Raw genomic sequence first — 21,824 nt, 5'->3', positions numbered from 1 at the left:
AAACACTTACAAAGCATACAAATAAGGAAAAGAGTATAACAGTCTTTATTTGCAGATAACTTAATCATGCATATACAAAAACCCGCATGATCTGCAAAAGATGCTACTAGTTCTAATCAGTGAATTTAAAGAGATCACAAGATAGAAAGTCAATATATAAAAATCAATGCTATCTCTGTTTAAAAGTGACCATTAGAAATCCAAAATTTTTAAATGCTACTTACAACACCATCAAAAACATGAAATACTATGGATAAATTTAAAAATGTCTAACACACAATGAAACTATAAAATACTGGCAAGAGAAAATAAAGACCTGAGTATATGAACAGATACCATGTTCACTGATTAGAAGACTCAATTTTGTTAAAAACAGTTCTCGCAGAATTTATCTACAGATTAAATATAATTCCAATCAAAATCCTAGAAAGCTTTATGTAGAAACTAAGAAGCTGATTCTAAACTTTACATGGAAAATTCAAGAACCCTAAAGTATCCAAAGCAATTGTGAGAAACATAAAGCTGAAGAACTTACTACCACCTGCTTTCAAGAGATACTGTGAAACTACAGTAACCACGGCTGGGTACTGGTAACATTCGGAAAGACATTTGGACCAAAGGATATACATACACACAGTTAATTAATTTTCAACAGATTCAAAAGTAATTAAATGAGGAAGTATAACTTTTTCAACAAAGGCTTCTGAATCGGATGTTCATATGGAAACAAGTAAACTTTGAACCTTACTTTACACCATGCACAAGAATTAACTAAAAACATCACAGATCTAAATGTTAGATATCTAGAAACACTGGAGAAAATTTTCATGAACTTGGGTTGGAAAAAGATTACTTATACAGAACACAATAAACACAAATTGTAAGAAAATTTCTAATGAGATTTCGCCAAAATTAGAAACCTTTCTTCTTCAAAACACATCAAGAAAATGAAAAACCAAGTGCTTGACTACAAGTATATCTGCAATACACACAAATGACAAAAGACTTATAACAATAATATATAAGGAACTCAAAATTCAACAGTAAACAGTCTAATAAAAAAATGAACAAATGATTTAAATAGATATGTCACAAAAAGAGGGAGATGGCAAATAAGTACACAAAAAAGTGTTTATGCCATTAGTCATCATAGAAACACAATTAAACCACAATTTAGCACCGCACACTTATTAGAATGACTAGGGATGGGGCAAATGTTGGCAAGAATGTGCAGAAATGACTCTCACACATTGCTGGTTAATATTTAATATGCTACTTCTTTAGGAAAATGTGTTTTCTCATAAAGTCGAACATACAAATACACATGATCCAATAATTCGATTCCTATTTACTCAAAAACGAATGTCTACACAAAGGCTTGCATCAAATGTTCATAGCTGCTTCATTAATAAGTAACTTAAAATTGGAGTTGATTCAAATATCCAATAAGTAAATAATGTGTAGTATTATTCAGATAATGAAATACTACTCAGCAATGAAAAGGAACAACCTATGCTATATGCAACATGGATAATTCTACAACATGAATAGTGAAAATGCCAAACTGAAAGGATTATGCGCTGTATATAATTCCTTTAACATGAAATTCATAAAACAGGAAGAATTAGTCTAGAGTGGCAAAAAGAAGATCAGTGTTTGGGGCCAGAGAAGGGGGCAGACTGGCCAGACTGGCTGTAAAAGAACACGAGGGACCACTGTGGGAAAATGAAGATGGTCTGTATTCTGAATGGTGGTATATGTATGTATTTATAAATTTGTCAAAATACACTGAACTTAGCAGGAGTACATTCGTATACGAAAGTTATACTACATTTTTTTAATTACAAAAAAGTAAGAAGCTTATTTCCACAATTTAATTTTTCCGGAGAGCTTACCTTATTGAGTGCAACGATGAAGGGACATTTTTTAGATTTTAGAAGGTTGATAGATTCAATTGTCTGGGGCTCCAAACCATGCATAATATCAACAACTAAAATGGCAATATCACAAAGAGAGCTTCCTCTGTTTCTCAGATTACTGTTGAAAAGAAAGAAAAGATGCATAAATAGACATCTTGAAATTGATACTTTTATTTAAAGAAATTCAAAATTTTAATTTCTTTGTAAAACCTAAACAACAATATGAAGTACATGTATTAGATTCAAGCACCATTAGCCTTTCACTTTCCAAATGCTTATCTAACAGTGAACTGACGTCAGCTAGAATGAGTTCCAGAAGTAACTCCAATATTTCTGTCAATTTTCCTGACCAAGTTTTTACACTAAGGAATATGGCCAAGAGGCAACCGGATAAAATTCCACCTGTAATGGGTGTACTGGAGACAGACCAGGTATGTATTAGGATTTGCATTTCAAAGTAAAAAAGATTTCTCTCTACAAAAAAAAAGTATCCAAATAAAATACTGCTAAATCAGAAAGGCATGGATAAGGACTGGGGGTTACTGCCAATAATTACCTAGGTCTGAGCTGAAAGCCACAGATCTCAAAACACCAGCCAACTTTAATAATTAGTCACACGTTCTCACAACTGAACCTTTAGACGACGTTTTCAGGCGATCTGCCTGCGGACAGAAGACTAAACGCGCTCTTACCTGAAAGATTCATGCCCAGGAGTGTCAATAATCAGCATTCCAGGGATCCGCACGTTCTCTCTATCAAACTAGAAAAAGTGGGGAAAATAGCTTAAGGACCCCAAACAATGTAAGCTTCTTCACAAAATGAATATTCTGCCACAAAAACATTAAACTATCACCACTTCCTTTTCTAGATGAACTGTTTCAAAAACAGTTAATGAGTCAACCAACAAAGCACAGCAGTTAATATTTTCATTAATATCAAAAGTTTTCCAGGAAAAAAATATTCCCTTTGTTATGGTCATAAATCTGTGGTGAAATCTAAATCTGAGCAGAGGACTAGTAAGTAACATGACAGCAGTCATCGAAGTGATCATCTACAAAAAAGCTGACATGCAAAAGGTCCTCAAAATCTGGACATGTCTCTTGTCCAATTTTAAAACAATTTTAAAATCTGAAAAATATCCCAAGTGTGTTTTGAAGAAAATTTACATCAACCTAAAATATTAAAGAATAACTTCATATTCTGCTTTATTCAAATCACACCATAAACACTTGATTTTCTGGATAAAAGTACACAACACAAATAAATGGAAACATTAGAACAGGCCTGATGCAAACGTTCTCTTTTAAGCTAAAGAATAGCACTATCAAATCTCTCACATACACAAAACATTTTTTACTTTGCTTATCTATACTTTTTGACAATCTTCAGATGATTTTTTTTTAAATCTTATTCTCCTGATCTAGGGCAAAATGATTTAAATGCAAAACATTTTAAATTTGCAATCCTACAGTGATCCTAAATCAACATTCACTGAGTGCCACAATTACTTCCATTTCAGTGTCTGGAATACAAACACAAATGTCAGACAAGGATCATCTGGAGAACTTTAACACAGGTCTAATAAAAATCATAATCTATAATGATGTTCTAAAATAACACCAGATTTCAAGTTCTGACAATTGGTGGATTAAGCTGTTATAAATTCCCCATTGTCATAGAAATACCCGGGTAAAGCGCAACCAAAATAATTTTTAAACTATAAATTTGAAAAACTAATTCAAGAAAACTATCCTAAAATAAAGATTTTGAACTACATACTAAAACGAAGACCACATAACTAGAAAACTAACCCAGAATAACCAACACCAAGATGAAAAAGACCACGTTACTTTTAAAAGGATGCAAACTAGCCTGTGATCAAACGTGAAAGGCAATACTTCTGTGAGAAGAAATGAGAGTAATTTAAGATGATGGACTGAAAATGGGAACCAAGGATTTTATATGTAGCCAGCAGACTTTCCAGGATGAAGACTATGAAAGAGCTTCTCAATATTACAAAAAACTCAAGAGTATTATTCCTATTATTCCTTCCTTAGGAATCTACCAGAAAACAAGCTTCATGAAACACAAGCACACAAAACAAAAGCTGGAGATACAAGTTCATAGATCCTTCCTATACACAGAACTCAGACTAAGCAAAGAGCCAAAGGAGATACTAGCATGTAATATACACCGTGTGTCATTTATTGCTTCTTTCATTTATTACCAATTTCACCTGCTGTGACAATGGCACTGGAGAATTATTTACAAAGCCCAATTCCAGGTCTGGAGTACATTACAGATAAGATGAGCCTGAAACATCCTGCTAATCCCAGAGAGCCCAGACACAAGCAAAGACCAACAAGATGTGAGAATTATATCAGGAAGACCCATGAACCAACCACCAGGCAAAGGTGGGACCATCTCAGCACAATATAACTGAAATGGATTAAAAGAGTAAATATGAAAAATAAAAACATAGTAAATATGTTTAAATCCAAGAGTTTTTATTAATATAAAACCAAACCAAACTGGTCACTATTTTGAAAGCTGGTAAATAAAGGTAAAGGATGAGGTATTTATTCTGCCTTTCCTATACATACTATCCCCAAATTAACAAGCCGGCAGATAAGGGGAAGTTTCTCTCTAGAAGTAATCCTATAAACAGAGGTGGAGGATGGGACTGGAATATCCACATTTTGTAGGGATTACTTAAAAAGTTACTCCTGGGAGGAAGAAGGCAGCGGGTGGGTATTGATTAGAAAGGGGCCCCAGGGCCTAAGAGGGCACTGGCAAGGCTCCACCCCCTAACATAGACACTAAGAGGACAAATCAGGCTTCACACTGGTCTGATGTGATTTCCTTTACTGTGTGAAATGCAGCATAAATGGAATGTCTCCAAAGTAGAGAGAATAAAGGAAATAAAAATACGTATAATCAATCCGACATAAGGAAAAAAGAGTGAGGGAGAGAACCCAATTTTTAAACACAGAGCTAAAAGTGTTAAAACATGAAGGAGAATGACATACTCTGATTTTAGAATTGTGAGTACTTCTTGGAGCAAGAAAGAAGAAAATGGAATGTGAGGGATCCTACAACGTGTAATGTTTTTATTTCTTTAAAGAAAGATCTGAAGCAAAAGAGAAACACTGGCATATACGTTAATTATGAATGGTGAGCATATGCATCTATTATACTATTCCATTTTTACTGTTTGAAATAGTTTATATCTTAATCTTTGTTAGAAATGAAAACACTGAAATACAGGATACTTACATTTTTAATCATCTTAGTCTGTTCATTAATAGCTTCGAGGGGAACATTGGTAGCCCCAATTTGCTGTGTGATACCGCCTGCCTCACCATCTTGCACGTGCGTGTGACGGAGCTGGGATAAGATGGCAGATTCAGATTTGTATTTCAAAATACAAAAAGCAAAAGCAATAATAAAGCAGTAACTTACTGTAAACAGAACTACCTATAAGTGCTATTATGATTTCTATTAGCTTTTTATAAGGTATCATTCATTCATTTAAAAAGTTTTATCAACAAAGGACTAATGGTTACCAGAGGGTAGGGAGGAGGGGGGCATTTAAATCATTTCTTCAATTAAAAAAATAAATTAAAAAAAATAATAAAATAAATAAAAAGTTGTATCAATGCATAATAATGTTTTCTTACTTTATCTAGAATTTTTGTCTTCCCGGTGTCCACATGTCCAAGTACACAAATAACGGGGGCTCTCAGCTTTTCTGTATTTACATTTTTACTATGTTCAAGTCGTCGTTTCTAGGAAAGGAAAAGAAATCTCAAAATGGAACATTATTTCAAACCCTATCGTTATTTTCCTTTAAATTATTTTGCCTTGGCAAGAGAATGCCACAGCCTTCATCCATGTTCCTTGTTGATTTAACTACATGTAATGCCTTCTACAGTGTAAGCTTTACAATCCAATTCCCGTCACAGCACTTTTGGACAAAGGGAAACCTGGTTAGAAGAGATTTCAGAACAGCACAGATAGTGCAAATAAGAGCACTGTGAACTGTTGGCTCAAACTTCTGTACACTTCCACGCATAGCTAATTTAATGGAATATACTGAATATAAAAGGAACTGATCTGTCTTACTACGCAGCACAACCTCTGACTTATTCATTATGCATTAGAACTTCAGAATTGTAAAACATTTTAAAGCAATTTATTTCAAAACTTTATCCAGTGTACAAATGCTATAAAACCATTCAATTAGGAGAGTTTACTCAAGCTTAAGCCTAAGATATATAATGGCATTCCCCATCTTCCAAAGATGCCACCAAGCACGAGAAAGCTTGTCCTCAAGCCACATGTTTCTCTGTAGCACTTACCCGAACACTTTTTCTGATAACCAAACAAAACCACCTGCCAGTTCTGTCAAATGACAATCAACCTTTCAAGCACAACAAAGCTGACATTCAAATGAGAAAACTTCCATCCAAATTCTGACGTAATGTCATTTACAACACTATTTTCCATCTATAAACCTTTTTTGTATGAACTTTTCATTTTCTTTTTTCTTCCCCCTCTTTAATTCTGCCCCTGCCACTTCCACCCCTGACCTATGCATGTTGCTGTTTCTCCTTAAGAACTGGATCTCTGAAGGCAGGTTGTCTCCTCCTACATGCTCACTGCTTGCCCCCCGGGGACTGGGGGGGGGGGCGGTCTGTGGCTCCACCGAGGGCGCAAACCAAGGACCTTCTGCATGTAAAGCAGACGTACTAACCACTACACTAAGAAGGCACTCCCAGAACTGTTTATTTTCATTTCTACCCCTAGACACTAGATCTTTCTGTAGAAACTGAATTAAAAGCACTTTGGAATGTCAAAGTGAGATGCAAGTATTTACTAGCAGAGAAGTAAACAAGAGCTTCACTGTGTGCAGGACTCAAATGCAAACATCGTGATCTTAGGATTTGATATGGTTGAAAACTACCTTCTCTCCCATACTTGAAGTATCAAAATGTTCTGGAGGGGAATGTAGTAGACTTTAGCTCAGACATTCTGCTTCTTTAAGTATTTGTCCTAAAGCAGTGACAGGACAAGTATACAAAGGTGCACGTGCACAACAGTGCTTGTTCAGCACAGTATTGTTAAAATAGTGAAAATTAGTAACTGCTTAATCTTCTGTAGTGAAGGATTTCTTAATGAGTGCTTCCTAAACCTGATGATACCCATCCGGTTGCATAGTCATGTAGGTAGAGACCCCCTATTCACAATAGAGATACTTGCTCAAGAAGTCTGGGGTGAATTTTACAAAAATTACAATAGGTAGCAAGGTCTGGGAACCATGAAAATTGTTAAGCACTGAAATGTATCTCTTTCAAATTCATGTGTTGAATCCCTAACCCCCAATGTGGCAGCATTTAGATAGGGACTTAAAGGCGGTAATTAAGGTTAAATGAGGTCATAAGGGTGGGGCCCTGATCTGATAGGACTGTTCTTCTCCCTCCTTCCCTTCCTCAGTCTCTGAGCACACCTAGGGAAAGGCCCTGTGAGGTCTTAGGGAGAAGGCGGCCATCTGCAAGCCAGGAAGAGAGGCCTCAACAGAAACAAACCTACTGGCACTTTAATCTTGAACTTCTGGCCTCAAGAACTATAAGGAAATAAATTTCATCTAAAAATTGTTTAAGCCTCCCAGCCTATATACCAGCCTGAGCAGACTGATAAAAAGTTAAGTTAGGATGCTTCTATAAAATGGAATACCATATGCAGCTGTTAAAGGTGCTGGGGCAGGACTTCCTGAATGATGGAATGAGGGGCTTAGTAAATCCTCTCCCCACCCCACCAAAAAAAGATAAAACTGGCCGAAAGAATCAAAACAAGCACTTAACAACTCTAGAAACTGGCCAAAGGCATGTAAAACACATTGAGAGATATCTAATTCAAGAAAATCTACTGGCTGTCAGTAAGAGCAGTGAGGCCTATAGGGTTTTAGACTGGAGTCGCACCATCCTGCCTCTCCCATACGTGGGGTAGAAAGTGTGAAAGAGATGGGGGTTCCACGCCTTAGGACACTGTCAAATGGCAAATGAAGAGATGAAACTAAAATCACAGCTAGACTAAGGTCTCTGGGAGGGCAAGAGATAACTTGGAAGACCAGTCGGATTTAACAGGAAGGCCAGTGGGATAAGACAGCCAACATAGGCACTGATGAGGCCCTACCTATTCCTTGGGGCCTTGAGGATGTGCTCCTGTGGAAGGCTGTCGAAGAGACCAGAGAGGTCCTCAGTGAGTTACCCGCACCTGGCTCAGCAAGAGGCCTTGTGAACATGCAAAGCAAAAGCAAGAGTGGTCTAGTAAACTGCCAGATCCACTGGCAAATGGAGGAACCCTTATTGGCTCAACATGTTTAAGCACAACCAACTGACAAACTATTTGGGTGTTCACTAAGATAAGTTGGCCCAGGCTTAAAAACAAAACGAGAATTAAAAAGTAAACCAAAAGCAAGAAAAAGACTCCATGGAATATAATCTCAACAACGGGGAAAAAGTGAAAAAAGTACCAGAGCCTCAAGAGACCTATGGGACACCCTCATGTATACTGATGTGCATACACTGGGAGGCCCAGAAGGGGAGGAGACAGAGTATAGGCAGAAAGAAGACGTGACTAAGAAGTGGCAGAAAATTTCTAAATTTCGATGAAGATCATTAACCTATACATCTAAAAAGCTCAATAAACTCTAAGTAGGATAATTACAAAGATATCCACACCAAGACACATCATAATTAAATTATTAAAAGTCCAGGTCAAAAAGAAAATCTTGACAGCAAGAGAAAAATCATTCACTGTGTAAGGGAACCCAAGTAAGTTTAATAGCTTAATTCTCGTCAGTAGCAATGGAGGCCAGAAGGCAATGGGATGACATATATTCAAAAGGCTAAACAGAAAAAAAAAAAAAAATTGTCAACCAAGAATTCTGCATGCAGCAGTATTATCCTTAAAAAAGAATGAAGGTGAAATAAACAATTCCCAAATTTAAAGACTAAGAGAATTCACTGCTAGAAGAGCAGCATGATGAGAAATACCACGAGAAATTCATCAGGCTAAGTTGAAGTGATACCAGATGAGAGTCAAAGCCACATGAAAACAAAAGGAGCAATGCCAAAGGTCATTATATAACAAATATAACAAAAAGTAAAAATGTATCTTTTTCTATTTTCTTCCCTTAACTGATTTAAAAGATAACTAATTCCAAAGTTGTATGGTTAAGCTATAATAAAGTTACAATAAATACTACAAAGAGCACAAAGTCAAGGGGAGGGGAAGAAGTGGAGCAATACTGTAGCAAAAAAATGACGCCAGACAGAAATAATTTATATGAATAAATGAGGAATATCAGAAATGTTAATATTTTGATTAATATTAAGATGCTACAAATATGTTTTTCTTTCTTCACTAAATTCCTTTAAAAGATCTAAGATCAAGACATTAGTTTTACTGGATCTATAACATTTATAAATATGTAACAGTAGCAGCACAAAGGAAGGTAGGAGAAATGGATCTATATGCTAGAACAAAGTTCTTTTATTTCACTAGAATTAAGCTAATAATCTAAAATAGATAATAAAATGCACATTGTAATGCCTAGAAAAACCATTAAGAAAATAACTTCCAAAACAGATGACACCAAAAGATATGCCAACATATAGAAAACGAATAGCAAAGAGAGGGAAGAAAGTACAACCACATATATAATAGCTTTAAATGTGAATCAATTAAATACTTACACAGTATTTAGTCATATTGTGTCACTGGATAAAACAAAATTCAACTATATGCTGTTAACAAGAGACACTTTAGATTCAAAGACACAAATAAACTGAAAGTGTTAAGACCGAAAAAGACATGCCATGCAAATGGCAACTAAGAGAGCTGGAGTAGCCATGTTAATATCAAACAAAACACACAAAAGACAAGAGAGGGATATCTACATCCTTGGGAAGACATAACAAGTGTAAACAAATACATACTTAACAGATCCCCCAATTACATGAAGAAAAAACTGGCAGCACTGAGGGGGGAGATGTACAATTCAACAATTTAAGAACTTCAATAACCCACTCTCAATAATGGATAGAAAAACTACCCATAAAATGAGCAAGCATACAGAATATGTAAACCACACCATCAACCAAAGTGACCTAACTGAACACCAGACCCACTAACGGCAGAATCCACATTCTTCCTAAGTGCACAAGAAACATTCACCAAAAGAGACCATTTGCTGGGCGGATATTACAAGTTTTAATTTTAAATGACAGAAACTATACAAAGTATGTTCTCTAACAATAATAGTCAGAATTAATAATTACCAAAAGAAGAAAAATACTTAAATCCATAAATATCTGTAAATTATGACAATATACTTCTAAATAACAAATTGGTCAAGGAAGTAGTAGTAAAAAATATCCAAAATTATTCTGAACAGAATGAAAACAAAACACAAACATTTATAAGATGTAGCTAAAACAGTACTTAGAAATTTGTCATTTTAAATGACTATATAAAATTTAAAAAGAAGAGTTTCAAATCAATAATTTGTTACTATCCTAAGAAATTAGCAAAAAAAATGAGGAAGCTAAACCCAAACTAAACAAAGAAAAGAGCAGAATAAAAAGACCAATGAAAGCTATAACAGAAAAATAAGAGAAAAATCAATTAAACCAAAGTTGGATCTTGAGAAGATGAAAAAGATGGAATACCTTTAGCTAAATTAAGAAAAGAGAGGAGCCACGGGTCACCAAAATCAGAATAAAAAAATGAGATGCTACTACTGACGTTACAGAAACTTAAAAGACTATAGGATACTACCAACAACTTTATGTTCACAACTTTAGTGAAATACAATTAGAAAGACAAAAATTACTGAGAATGACTCAAGATGAGAAAGAAAATATGACAAATATAATTGAATTAATTTAAAAATCACCCTATAAAAATTTACTAGTAAATTCCACAAAACATTTAAAACAAGAAATAATACCCTTCAGAAACTCTTACAGAGAATTCCAGCTAATCCTAGCAGGCTAATTAATATTATACATCATATGACCAGAAAGCGACTGACGACTACTACTCCTGGGTATAGATCACAAAATACTCGACAAAATATCACAAACCAAATCCAGTAACATATAAAGGGAGATAAATATCACAATGGAGTGGGATTTATTCCAAAGATGCAAGGTTGGTTTAACATTTAAATACCAATAATGTAACACATTGTTATTAACACAGAAAAGGAAAAACATATCTTAATAAACATACAAAAAGCACCCGTCATCCCTTCATGATAGAAAATCTCAAACTAGGAAAAGAATGGAATTTCCTCAAACTGATAAAGGGCATCTATCAAAAACTTACTGATAAAATCAAATTAATAGTGAAAATGTGAATGCTTTCCCCCAAAGACAGGGAACAAGGCAAGTGTGCCTGCTACTCTTAGCACTTCTATTCAACAATGCATTGTTCTAGCCAGAGAAATCAGGCAAGAAAAAGAAATATGCAGGAATGAAACTGGAAATGTTAGAAATGAAGAATTTAAATTGTCTTTTGATAAATGACATGACACTGATTACAAAAAATTCTGAGGTATCCATGAAAAACTATTAGAATAAAAAAATTTCAGTACAGTTGCTAGACATAAGATTAATCTACAAAAGTTGTATTATTTATACTAGCAAGGAAATAAATTCAATATATGATCTCATTCACAATAGCATCAAAATAATAAAATGCTTATATTCTGAAAACTATAATACGTTGCTAAAAGAAGTTTTTAAAGCTCTAAATAAATGAAGACAGACTGCTTCCATGGATTAGAAGATTCAATATTAAGAAGGTAATTCTCCCCAAAATTGACCTATAACTTCGACACAATCTCTATCAAAATCGGAGTAGGCTTTTCAAAGAAACTGACAAACTGATCCTAAAATTTCTATGAATAACCAAGTGCTCTGAATAGCCAAAACAGCCTCAAAAAGCTAGTATAACAGTGGAAGACTAACATTCCCAAGACAGTGTGGAACTGGCATAAGAACAGATATACAGATCAGTGAAAGAGAACTCAAAGTCTAAAAGTAAACACTCACATTACCGATCAACTAATTTGTCAGAGATGCCAAGGCAGCCCGATGCAGAGATAACAGCTTTCTCAGGCAACGATGCTGGTTAAATTCACAAAGAATGACTTTGGTTCCTTACCTCACATCATATGTAGAAATTACCTTAACTATCTTATAGCTAAAAATATAAGAAACTAAAGGTTCACATTTTTTAGAAGAAAACAAGACAAAATAGTCATGACCTTGGGTTAGGCAAAGATTTCTTCAGTACAATACCAGAAGCAGGCTTTATAAAAGAAGAATTTGATAAACTGGATGTTATCAAAGTTAAAAGTTTATTTACTTCAAAAGAAACTTAAAAAAATGAAAAGAACTCTTTCAACTCAATAATAAAAAGACAAATTACAAAATTTAAAAATGTACAAAAATTGGAATACATGTTTCACCAATGAAGATACAGGAACGGCCAATAAGTACATGAAGAAATGCTCAATATCATGAAGTGCAATTTAAAACCACAATAAAATATACTATTTCACAGCCATTAGAATGCCTGGAATTGAAAAAACAGACAAGTATTAGTGAAGATGCAGAGAAACTAGAACCCTCAACTGGTGAGAATCTATAATTGTTCAGCCACTAGAAAATAGTTTAGCAGTTTCTGAAAAAGCTGAACACAAAACACAAATCTACCATATGATTCAGCAATTTCACTCTTAGGAATGTATCTAAAAGAAAAACACACTTTCACGCAAAGACTCATCTGAGAATATTTACAACAGTACTAAATCATAATAGCTAAAAAGTGGAAACAACTCAAATGGCCTTAACTGGTGAACAGATAATAATAAAATATGGTATATTTATACACAAAACACTATTTGGCAATAAAAAGGAACAAAGTACTGCTACCACATATATGTATAGGGTATGTGATATAAGCCAGACACAAAAGATCACATATTATAGGACCAAATTTTTATGAAATTTCCAGAGATTTCTATAGAGACAAACAGATTAGTAATGAATGGAGCAAGGAATGGAGAGTGATTGCAAATTGGCACAAAGAATCTTTTGGGGGCAAAGAAAATATTCTAAAGTTATGTTGTGTTGATGGTTGCACAACTGTAAATTTACAAAATGGCACTGAATTATATACATCAAATGGATCAATTTTATGGCACGTAAGTTGCTTAAAAATGTGTTGATCTAAGAGGTCTATAGCATACTGTTATGGGGGGAAAAATGTCTACAAAATTTATTAACTTAATTTTAATTAAACATTCTTAAAAACTTGAAGTTCATACAAAGAGCTATTAACAAATATAGAGAGTAAAATAATGGAGGACCTTACTTTCTGTTTTATAGCCATTTTGTTTGCTTGTTTTTAAATCATCAAACACAGAACAAACTCTCCTACATGGGTACAGAGCAAGGGAACTGGCTTGAGCAGGTGCTGTAGGAAGCAGCAGAGTCACCAGTGGGAATGCTACTGGTATCTAGTGGGCAGAGGGCAGGGATGCTGCCTAACAACCTGAAATGAGGAGGACAGTCCCCCACAACAAAGGATTGTCCAGCCCCCAATTGTGAACAGTGCCGGGGTTGAGAAACCACAATGTACAATAACAGAACCACCTCAGTCCTTTAGAATATCAAGACATGTATCCCTGTCTAGATTTTACTGAAGGAAAAGGCAAACACTGATACATATGTATTAAAACAAAAACTGAAAAGGAATTACATGTGAGAAGATGAAAAGGAAAGCTAAAATAGTTTAGCATCCTCAAGCAAACTAGTTTTTAGTGTATGTATCCCTATCTAGATTTTACTGAAGGAAAAGGCAAACACTGATACATATGTATTAAAACAAAAACTGAAAAGGAATTACATGTGAGAAGATGAAAAGGAAAGCTAAAATAGTTTAGCATCCTCAAGCAAACTAGTTTTTAGTGTATATTGATGCTAAGCTGACATAATTTAAGAAAAGTTTCTTGATGTCTACTGCATTAAGTAGTAAAAATATAAATATAGTTAAGTCAGCTAGGTACTTGGACTTTAATAAACAGAAGCCAAACAACTTGTGATCAGACACCTCACAGTGACTAATGTAAATATGTTGCCAAAGAGAAAGTGCTCAGAACCACTACCTACTTAAAAGCTGTCAAAGAGTATGTGAATTCTGGAGACCACAAGAAACAAGAGATGCAGCAGTCTCCACTCTGACATAGGCTAGGGGGTGTGTCCTTGGGTCAATCACTGTCAACCCATTATGTCTCAACATTACGAAACGGGACAAGATACGACTCTGAGACTGTATGAAGTGCTGCTCAGTGAAGGCCTCGGTTTTGGGGACAGTTCGAGAGACTACGGAAGAGCACCAAGGAGAGGAGCCACGGGAAAAGGATAGCCGGTACCTCAATCCTCCGCTTGGCTTTGTCATAGGCACGCTCCTCCTTAGTGCGATCGTCATCCGAGTCGTATTCAGATTCCGAGCTCATCTCTCCGCTGGGCTTCTTGTCCGTGGTCCTCCCAGCCTCCTTCTCCTCCGGCACCTTGTCCTCCTCCTCCTCGCCGTCACTGCCCTCGCTTTCGCCCTCGTCCTCGTCCTCGTCCTCGTCACTCTCCTCCTCCTCCTCCTCATCCTGCTCCTCCTCCTCCTCAGCGTTCTCTTTCACTTCTATGTGCACCGTGTTTCCTTTCAGAAAAACGAATATTTTAAAATGAATGAAGATTAAAAATGAGACTGCTATCAGGTAACAGAGACCTTAAAGATGACACTAAAAGTATACCAAATAAGGTGGCAATGTTACATGCTAATTCCAAATTAAGGTTTTCATGCATCAAAAATGCAAAGTGTTTGTCAACGTGCTACAGTGAAGTTTGCTATTTAAAAGTGGGCCTTTAATGTACCGATCCATACATAAGGTGACAGAAAGAAAGGTACTACTGAGGCAAGATACGAGAGAGGAAGAAACCTGGGAGGTAAGCACACCACTTAGTACGTCTTTCCCCCTGGGAACACTTGCTGATTCTGGAGGAGAAGCTGAAAGGCCAAGCAGTGCTTTTACCAGCCCTGTAGTGCTTCAGGGCCAAGGCACTGGGAGTTCAGGCCTGTCGAGGTTGCAGGGGTGAGGTGGCGGATGCTGGGTAACATCCTACTATGGGGTGAAACTCTGGAGAACTGCACCCAGCGGTAAGGGAGACAGCAAGTAAGCAGAACCTTCCCATTCCTGGTAGAATACTTCCAGATTCTCTCAATTCTAAATTTGGAATGATTCCACATTGATAGTTCCCTGAGACTCCCGGTGGATGTACATACATATTCTCTCTGGAGAGAGAAAACACCATCCTTGACCACGAATTATTTCTACACTTTTACAAGTATAATATCCAGGATAATATATAAAAACAAACCACACAAAAAAATTCACATGAGGAAAGTCAGCATATAGATGCCAACAGGGCTTCCATATAGTGATGGTATAAAAACCAAAATTATAAAGTGGATATGCTTCTAACATCCAGGGAGCAAAAGACAAGATTAAAAATTTTAGAAATAAAAACCATAGAAAAGTTAAATGCAAATTCTAAAACAAATATAGGAGATAAAAACAGCTGAAGACAATATTAATGAACCAGAAGACAAAATTAATGAACCAGAGCAGAAAAAAACAATGTAGAATGAAACATGGAGACTCAATAGGTGGAAAGTACAGAAAAGAAGAAAAGATACAATAATATAGTATGAAAGTCCATCACAGGATAACTAGAACCCCTGAAGAGAAATAATAGCACACTGCAAAACTGACAAAACACAAAACCATGCAGCCATGAAGCTCTACAGGCAGAATAAAAAAAAGAAAGAAAGAAAAAGAAATGAACCCTGGCAACACCATAATAGAACTGCTGAAAACCAAAGACACACAAAAAATTCAGGATGATACCTGAATTCTCAACAGAAACAGTAAAAACCAAGACAAGGAAATATCTTCCAAGTGTTAAATAAACAGAAGTTCACTACAGAATTCCTCCTTCAGTAAAAATGTACCCATCAAGAATAAAGAGGAGATAGAGTATTTTTAGAAAAGCAAAAATGGAATGTATCAATAATAAATTCGTATAAGGGGAAATTCTAAAAGTTCTTCAGCCAGGAAGAAATGACCCAAACAGGAGGTCAGGGATGCAGTGGACATCAAGCATAATGGAAGCTAAGCATACAGGCAGACCAAAGCAAACACTGACTATAGAAAGAATGCTACACTATTGTGGGGCAAGAACGATGCTACATAAACTGAGGACCAGTACGTACTGGTCAGGTGTCCCATGGCCTTCCCACCAACTGGGGAGTGCATGACATTAGGTAACGAGAGTGAGAAGATCCACAGTAAGTCTCTAGATTAACCACAAAGTAAGTGGAGAGTACACAGCTTCCAAGCTCACAAAAGGAGGAAAAATATGTAATGAAAAAAATCCAATAGTTCAAATTACAGTTAGCAAAGAAAAAGAAACAGAATAAGGACTCAGTAAGATGATAAATATAAAACCAAAACACTTCATTAATTACATCAAACATTAGAAGAGGCTAAGTGCATTAGATAAAATATAAAAACAGACAAACTGGATTTTAAATTGCAACTAAATGCTCTTTAAAGATATAGAAAGAGTAATAAAGACAGAAAAGACCAAATAAATCAAAGTTGATACAGCTATATTAGTATCAAGTAAGGTAGACTTTAAGGCAAAAGGCATTGCTAAAAATGAATATAAAGAAAATAATAAATGAATTAATGATAAAACAGTCAATTCATCAGAAAGATTCAAGACTGTACTCATCTAATAACATAGCACCAAAATATATGAACTAAAAATTAACAGAACTCAGGGAGAAATAGATGATCTATATTCATGATGAGAGACTGATTTCATACACCACTCTTGGTAACAGAGAAAAAGCATACCAGAAAAAAACTCATAAGAGACTTGTACAAAACTACCAACGAATTTTACCAATTATAGCAAACAAGGCACTTGACTACTGCAGAATATAAACTCTTTACAATCACATGTGAAACATTTATATACATACATTTTTTGCTGGGCTGTAAATTAAGTCTCAACTTATTGCAAAGGATAGAACCACGTATGTTCTATGACCACAATGAAGTAACAAGATAATTAGAAAGAACCCATTTATGTAAATTAATACACTTCTAAATAAATCGTGGGTATAAGTTAATATGTATCAAAACAGAAATTTAAAAAATCAACATATCAGAACTTATGGAGTTTGGCTAGAGCAATGCTTAATAAAAAATTTATACTTTTAAAATTACGTATTGAGGAGAAAAGGCAAAAAGAAAAAAAAAAACATATCTCAAAAAGTTAGGGAAAGAAGCCAGTACATTAAAACCAAAGAAAGTAGATTTTAGGAATAAAAGACAGAAAGTAAAAACAAAGACATTTTTTATTCATAGTGATTAAGTACTATACTATTATTTGTATTATCTTTGTATTATATTTTATATTTTAACTTAAAGGGGCCTTTTTGTAGGCCAGCTTAAATAACCTAACCACATTGATAACATTATCACTCTGAAAAAACATATTCTAAATCCCAGACAACTACCTTACAAATGACTTTCTGAAAAAGCATTTATGCATAAAATGAGGATCCACATGACAATTTAGGAGTCATGGCAATGTAACTGGTCTCCTGCCTGGGAATGCTCAGATGGCTTTCATAATCAGACTGATGACTACTCCTTTAAACATAAACCACCTCCAGTTACCACTGGATTTACCAGTGTGCTTATGAGCTAGTCACCTTTCTCTCTTTCCTCATCACTGACCATAGCCTCCCAGTCATCCAATCCAGCATCCTCGGTTTCCTCTTCCTCTTCTGTAAATAAAAGTTGTCATGAAAGACACAGAAAAAAGTAGAAAATTATGCTAACGTAAAAAAGATATGTTTTCACTATGCAAAAAATACATATATAATTTCATTATCTTTGTAACTATTTTTTCAATATAGCTAGCATGTTATAATTTACCATCACTAAAAAAAATGCGTCACAATTTCCTAGTATTCTGAATTTATCATCCAGATTTCATATTTTAGGTTATTAAAACACTAGAAACCCAGACACTAAAATGTCCCTTTAGATCATACTCACTCCTTGAGGACAAATGAAATTTCACATATCTTTTTGATCTTTCAACTTACAGTTTAATACATTATTTTGCTTTAACCTCTTTAGATACATTCAAACACTACTTAAATTACATATGTGGAGGTGCCATATACATCTCCAGCTGAAAATAAGAACAGAATGTTGTACTTACAACCTGAAAATAGCCAGGAAGGTATAATTCTGAATATTAAAAACATAATACTCTCTTTAACAACGACTCTCCCAATCAAGCAAAATTATTCTCGAATAAAAAAAGGATGAGAGTGGCATGTGTGGTTTTTACTTCCCTGTAATAATCATTATTTGCCACTATGTCTAAATAAGTCATCTTGAGGAGGAAGAAGAGTCAGGAACAGGTGCCCCAAACATCGTTCTAAATTATCAATTCTTTCTACTAAAACAAATATCACCTAAAATAGTAGACTGCTATCAACCTGAATTTCTCTAATTTCAGTAAGCTGAGATGCACCCAGATCAATGATCTTTTCACACTGAGAACAGAATGGGGGAGGAAAGAAACCATCAGCAGTAGCTTTCACCAGTGTGGTCAGTCTCAACATCCTCCTCCATCCCCACTCCTACCTTTAAACCTTTGAGAGTCTTCTGATCTCAACCTAAGCCTCAGGCTAGCCTCTGGCTCTCCTAACAACCAGTCTCATGAATTAGTACAATGTTTATCTTAAAGTAACAAAAAAAAAAAAAAAAGCAAGAGACCTTCTCCAAACTTAAAACACACACAATGAATAAGTTCAATCTTTTACTAAAAAGAGGCTGACCTCTAAGGTTTAAAACTACCAATTTTTATAACTCTTAATAAGTTCTAATTAAAATGCTTCCAATTTGCTTCAGAAGGATTAAATAATGAAATTCGGGTCTTGTTGGCACTGCCTAAGATTTCTGACCCATAAACAGAAATATCAGGAAATTCAAACCTCTATGGTCTCTACAAAATATTCTGCCACTTCTGAAATGAACAAGTTTGATTCAAATCTCACTTCTACACTTTTTCAAAGTGGAAGTGAAAAGAAATGGTTTAAGAACCATAAAGAAAAGTCATCCTGCCAGATATCTGGCTTCCCCATAACCTAATGATAACTAAGATACCTGATGACACATCAACATTACTTGATAGGAATTAGTCAGTCAGTGCTACTGGCCTGGGTCAACAGGAGGTGGCGACTCTTCTTTTTCTGGTACTCCTTGTTCCACAGCTTCTCCAACAGCACTTAATTCTATTGGTTCAGATACTGAATAAAGGCCAGAAATGAAGGTGACAAAACTTTCAGTACATAATCTATAAATAATGAATAAAAACCAGCACTGCAAACCTAAATTCTTTATCAAGTTTAGAAAACATTTAAATATCAGTCATATATTTAATACCAAACAGCAGTTTTTCTTTCTGCTCAACAGAATGCAAATTATAGAAGGTTGAGGAAAAAAATAAAGGAAAAATAAGAATGGTAGTGGTGCTTTTCAGAATTGAGGACAGTTATTCGTAGGGTAGGATCCAGATTTTTCAAGCAAAGGTACTTTCCATCGGCCTGTCATTTGAATCAGCCGAGAGTGATAAATAAGTTTTAATACGTAATTCTGATTTGTTTTTCTTTTTAAAAAACATTGTTTTAAATGTGTGGGAAGAGGTGAACAAAACTTTCTATAACACATGCTATTTTGTATACAAACCTTCTTTATTTTCTAACTGCTGTGGTGTTTTCTTCTTCTTTTTATCTTCATAAATTGGCCTTTTCTTTGGCAAAGAGTCTTTTGATGGCACTTCAACGCCTAAAAAATAAAAATGGAAAACTTCAGGTGTATACTGTTTGTATGTCACCTACGGAGTGCTGCTTAAACAGATAACATTTTATTCACCTCAGAGATACAAACCCTAAAATACAAAAGAATATTCATGGGGGAAAAAACCTCTATTTTTATATAAGATATTTCAAATTTTACATAAAATTCCACTTTTTTGATGTCCAGTCCTATGACTTTGCCAAACGATGAAGGTGCCACACCACCCTGTGCAGTGCAGTGCAGTGCAGTCAAACCCTACTCACACTCTTGCCTCCTGGCAACCACTGACCTGTTCTCATCCCCAAACATCTGCATTTTCCAACATATCACAGAGACAAAACCTTACAATCTGCCTACTGTCATCATTAGAAATGAGTCATCTCCCACTGTATGCACCGATGCTGTTTCTTTATGCTGCTGAGCAGCACCCACTGCATGGATGGACCGCAGCTCCTTTATTTAGTAGACAGCCGAAGGACATCCGAGTTGTTTCTAGTTTTTGTAAATTGTGACTAAAGCTGCCATGAAAATTTGTATGTAGGTTTTATGCAAACATTTCTCTGGAGTAAATATTTTGGAGTGGGAATAAGGGAAGATTATGTAAATATGATTTAACTTTGTAAGAAAACTGCCCGGTTTTCCAAAGTAGCTTTACCATTTTGCATTCCCACCAGTAATGTATGAGTGTTCCAACTGCTCCGCATCCCTGCTGGCCGTTTCATAAACAAAGGTTTTTTTTTATGTATTTAGAATTTATGTATTTGAATAAGTGTGTAGTGATTCCTCACTGTGGTCTTAATTTGAATCCCCCTAACAGCTAATGATTTTGAGCATTCTTTACACATCCATACACTGTCTTCGTGAAGTATCTGTTTAAATCTTTTGCCCATTTTTAAATAGGATTGTTGAATTTCTTATTGTTGAACCTTGAGTCGTCGTTATATATTCTGGATATTAATCCTTCGTCAAATGTGAGATTTTCAGGTATTCTCTCTGAATTCTCTCAATGGTACCTTCTGCGGAAAAAAACTTTTAAACTGGACTTCCTCAACACAGAAAAAAAAAGAAATCTGACCACATATGGACTATTTTGTTCTACTGATTTGTCTATCCTTTTGCCAATAACACCCTATACTAAATTACAGCAGCTTTATAGTAAGTCTTAAAATCAGATATTTTATACATCTTCCAAAAGTTTGTTCTTTTTCAAAAATATTTTGGCCATTCTACTTTTATCTTTCCCTACATATGTGCAAAATAGTTGATACATGTCTATAAAATATCCTGAGATGGAACTAAGGCAGTGATGCTAGCACTGAGGAGCGGCTGCAAACACAGATGAAGCTTTTCTAGCTCACCTGCCACTCACCTCCTGCTGTGCAGCCTGGTTCCTAACAGACCACAGACTGGTAGCAGTCTGCTGCCTGGGGACTGGGAACCCCTGGAATAGGGGAAATGTTGTCCTCACAAAATAAGTTGGGTAGTTCTGGAAGATAATGTTTCTAAGTAGCAATATTTCTTCTTTAAATATTTACTAGAATTCCCTAGGAAATCAAAGGGGACTGGCATTTCTTTGCGTTTTTTTTTTTTTTTTAACTTAAGATAAAATGTAAATAGATACTGGATTATAGTTTTAAAATATAGTTGTCCACCGCTTATCCGTGGTTTTACTTTCCACGGTTTCGGTTACCCGTAGTCAACCATGTTGCTGTCTGAATATATTAAGTACAAAATTCCAGAAATAATTCATAAGTTTTAGATTACACATAACTCTGAATAATGTGATGAAATTTTGCACTGTATTGCTCCATCTCAACCTG

At 35.3% G+C, this 21,824-nt stretch overlaps 1 protein-coding gene across 1 annotated transcript in view; it reads right to left on the bottom strand.

Annotated features, from left to right (window-relative positions):
• The window catches only part of EIF5B (eukaryotic translation initiation factor 5B), a 66,464-nt gene that overhangs the window by 12,495 nt on the left and 32,145 nt on the right, over nt 1-21,824 (bottom strand). Inside the window, exons 7-14 of the mRNA XM_036224746.1 lie at nt 19,894-19,992; nt 19,365-19,454; nt 17,841-17,915; nt 14,431-14,711; nt 5,600-5,707; nt 5,196-5,306; nt 2,612-2,679; nt 1,896-2,037 (exon numbers count right to left, since the gene is read on the bottom strand). Coding sequence (XP_036080639.1) covers nt 1,896-2,037; nt 2,612-2,679; nt 5,196-5,306; nt 5,600-5,707; nt 14,431-14,711; nt 17,841-17,915; nt 19,365-19,454; nt 19,894-19,992 — 974 coding nt within the window. The remainder of the gene's footprint in view (nt 1-1,895; nt 2,038-2,611; nt 2,680-5,195; nt 5,307-5,599; nt 5,708-14,430; nt 14,712-17,840; nt 17,916-19,364; nt 19,455-19,893; nt 19,993-21,824) is intronic.

Source organism: Rousettus aegyptiacus, unplaced genomic scaffold (genome assembly GCF_014176215.1).
Source record: "Rousettus aegyptiacus isolate mRouAeg1 unplaced genomic scaffold, mRouAeg1.p scaffold_m13_p_7, whole genome shotgun sequence".
Classification (NCBI taxonomy): Eukaryota; Metazoa; Chordata; class Mammalia; order Chiroptera; family Pteropodidae; genus Rousettus; species Rousettus aegyptiacus.
The sequence above is the reverse complement of the archived record's forward strand: the minus strand, read 5'-3'. Positions and strand labels throughout refer to the sequence as shown.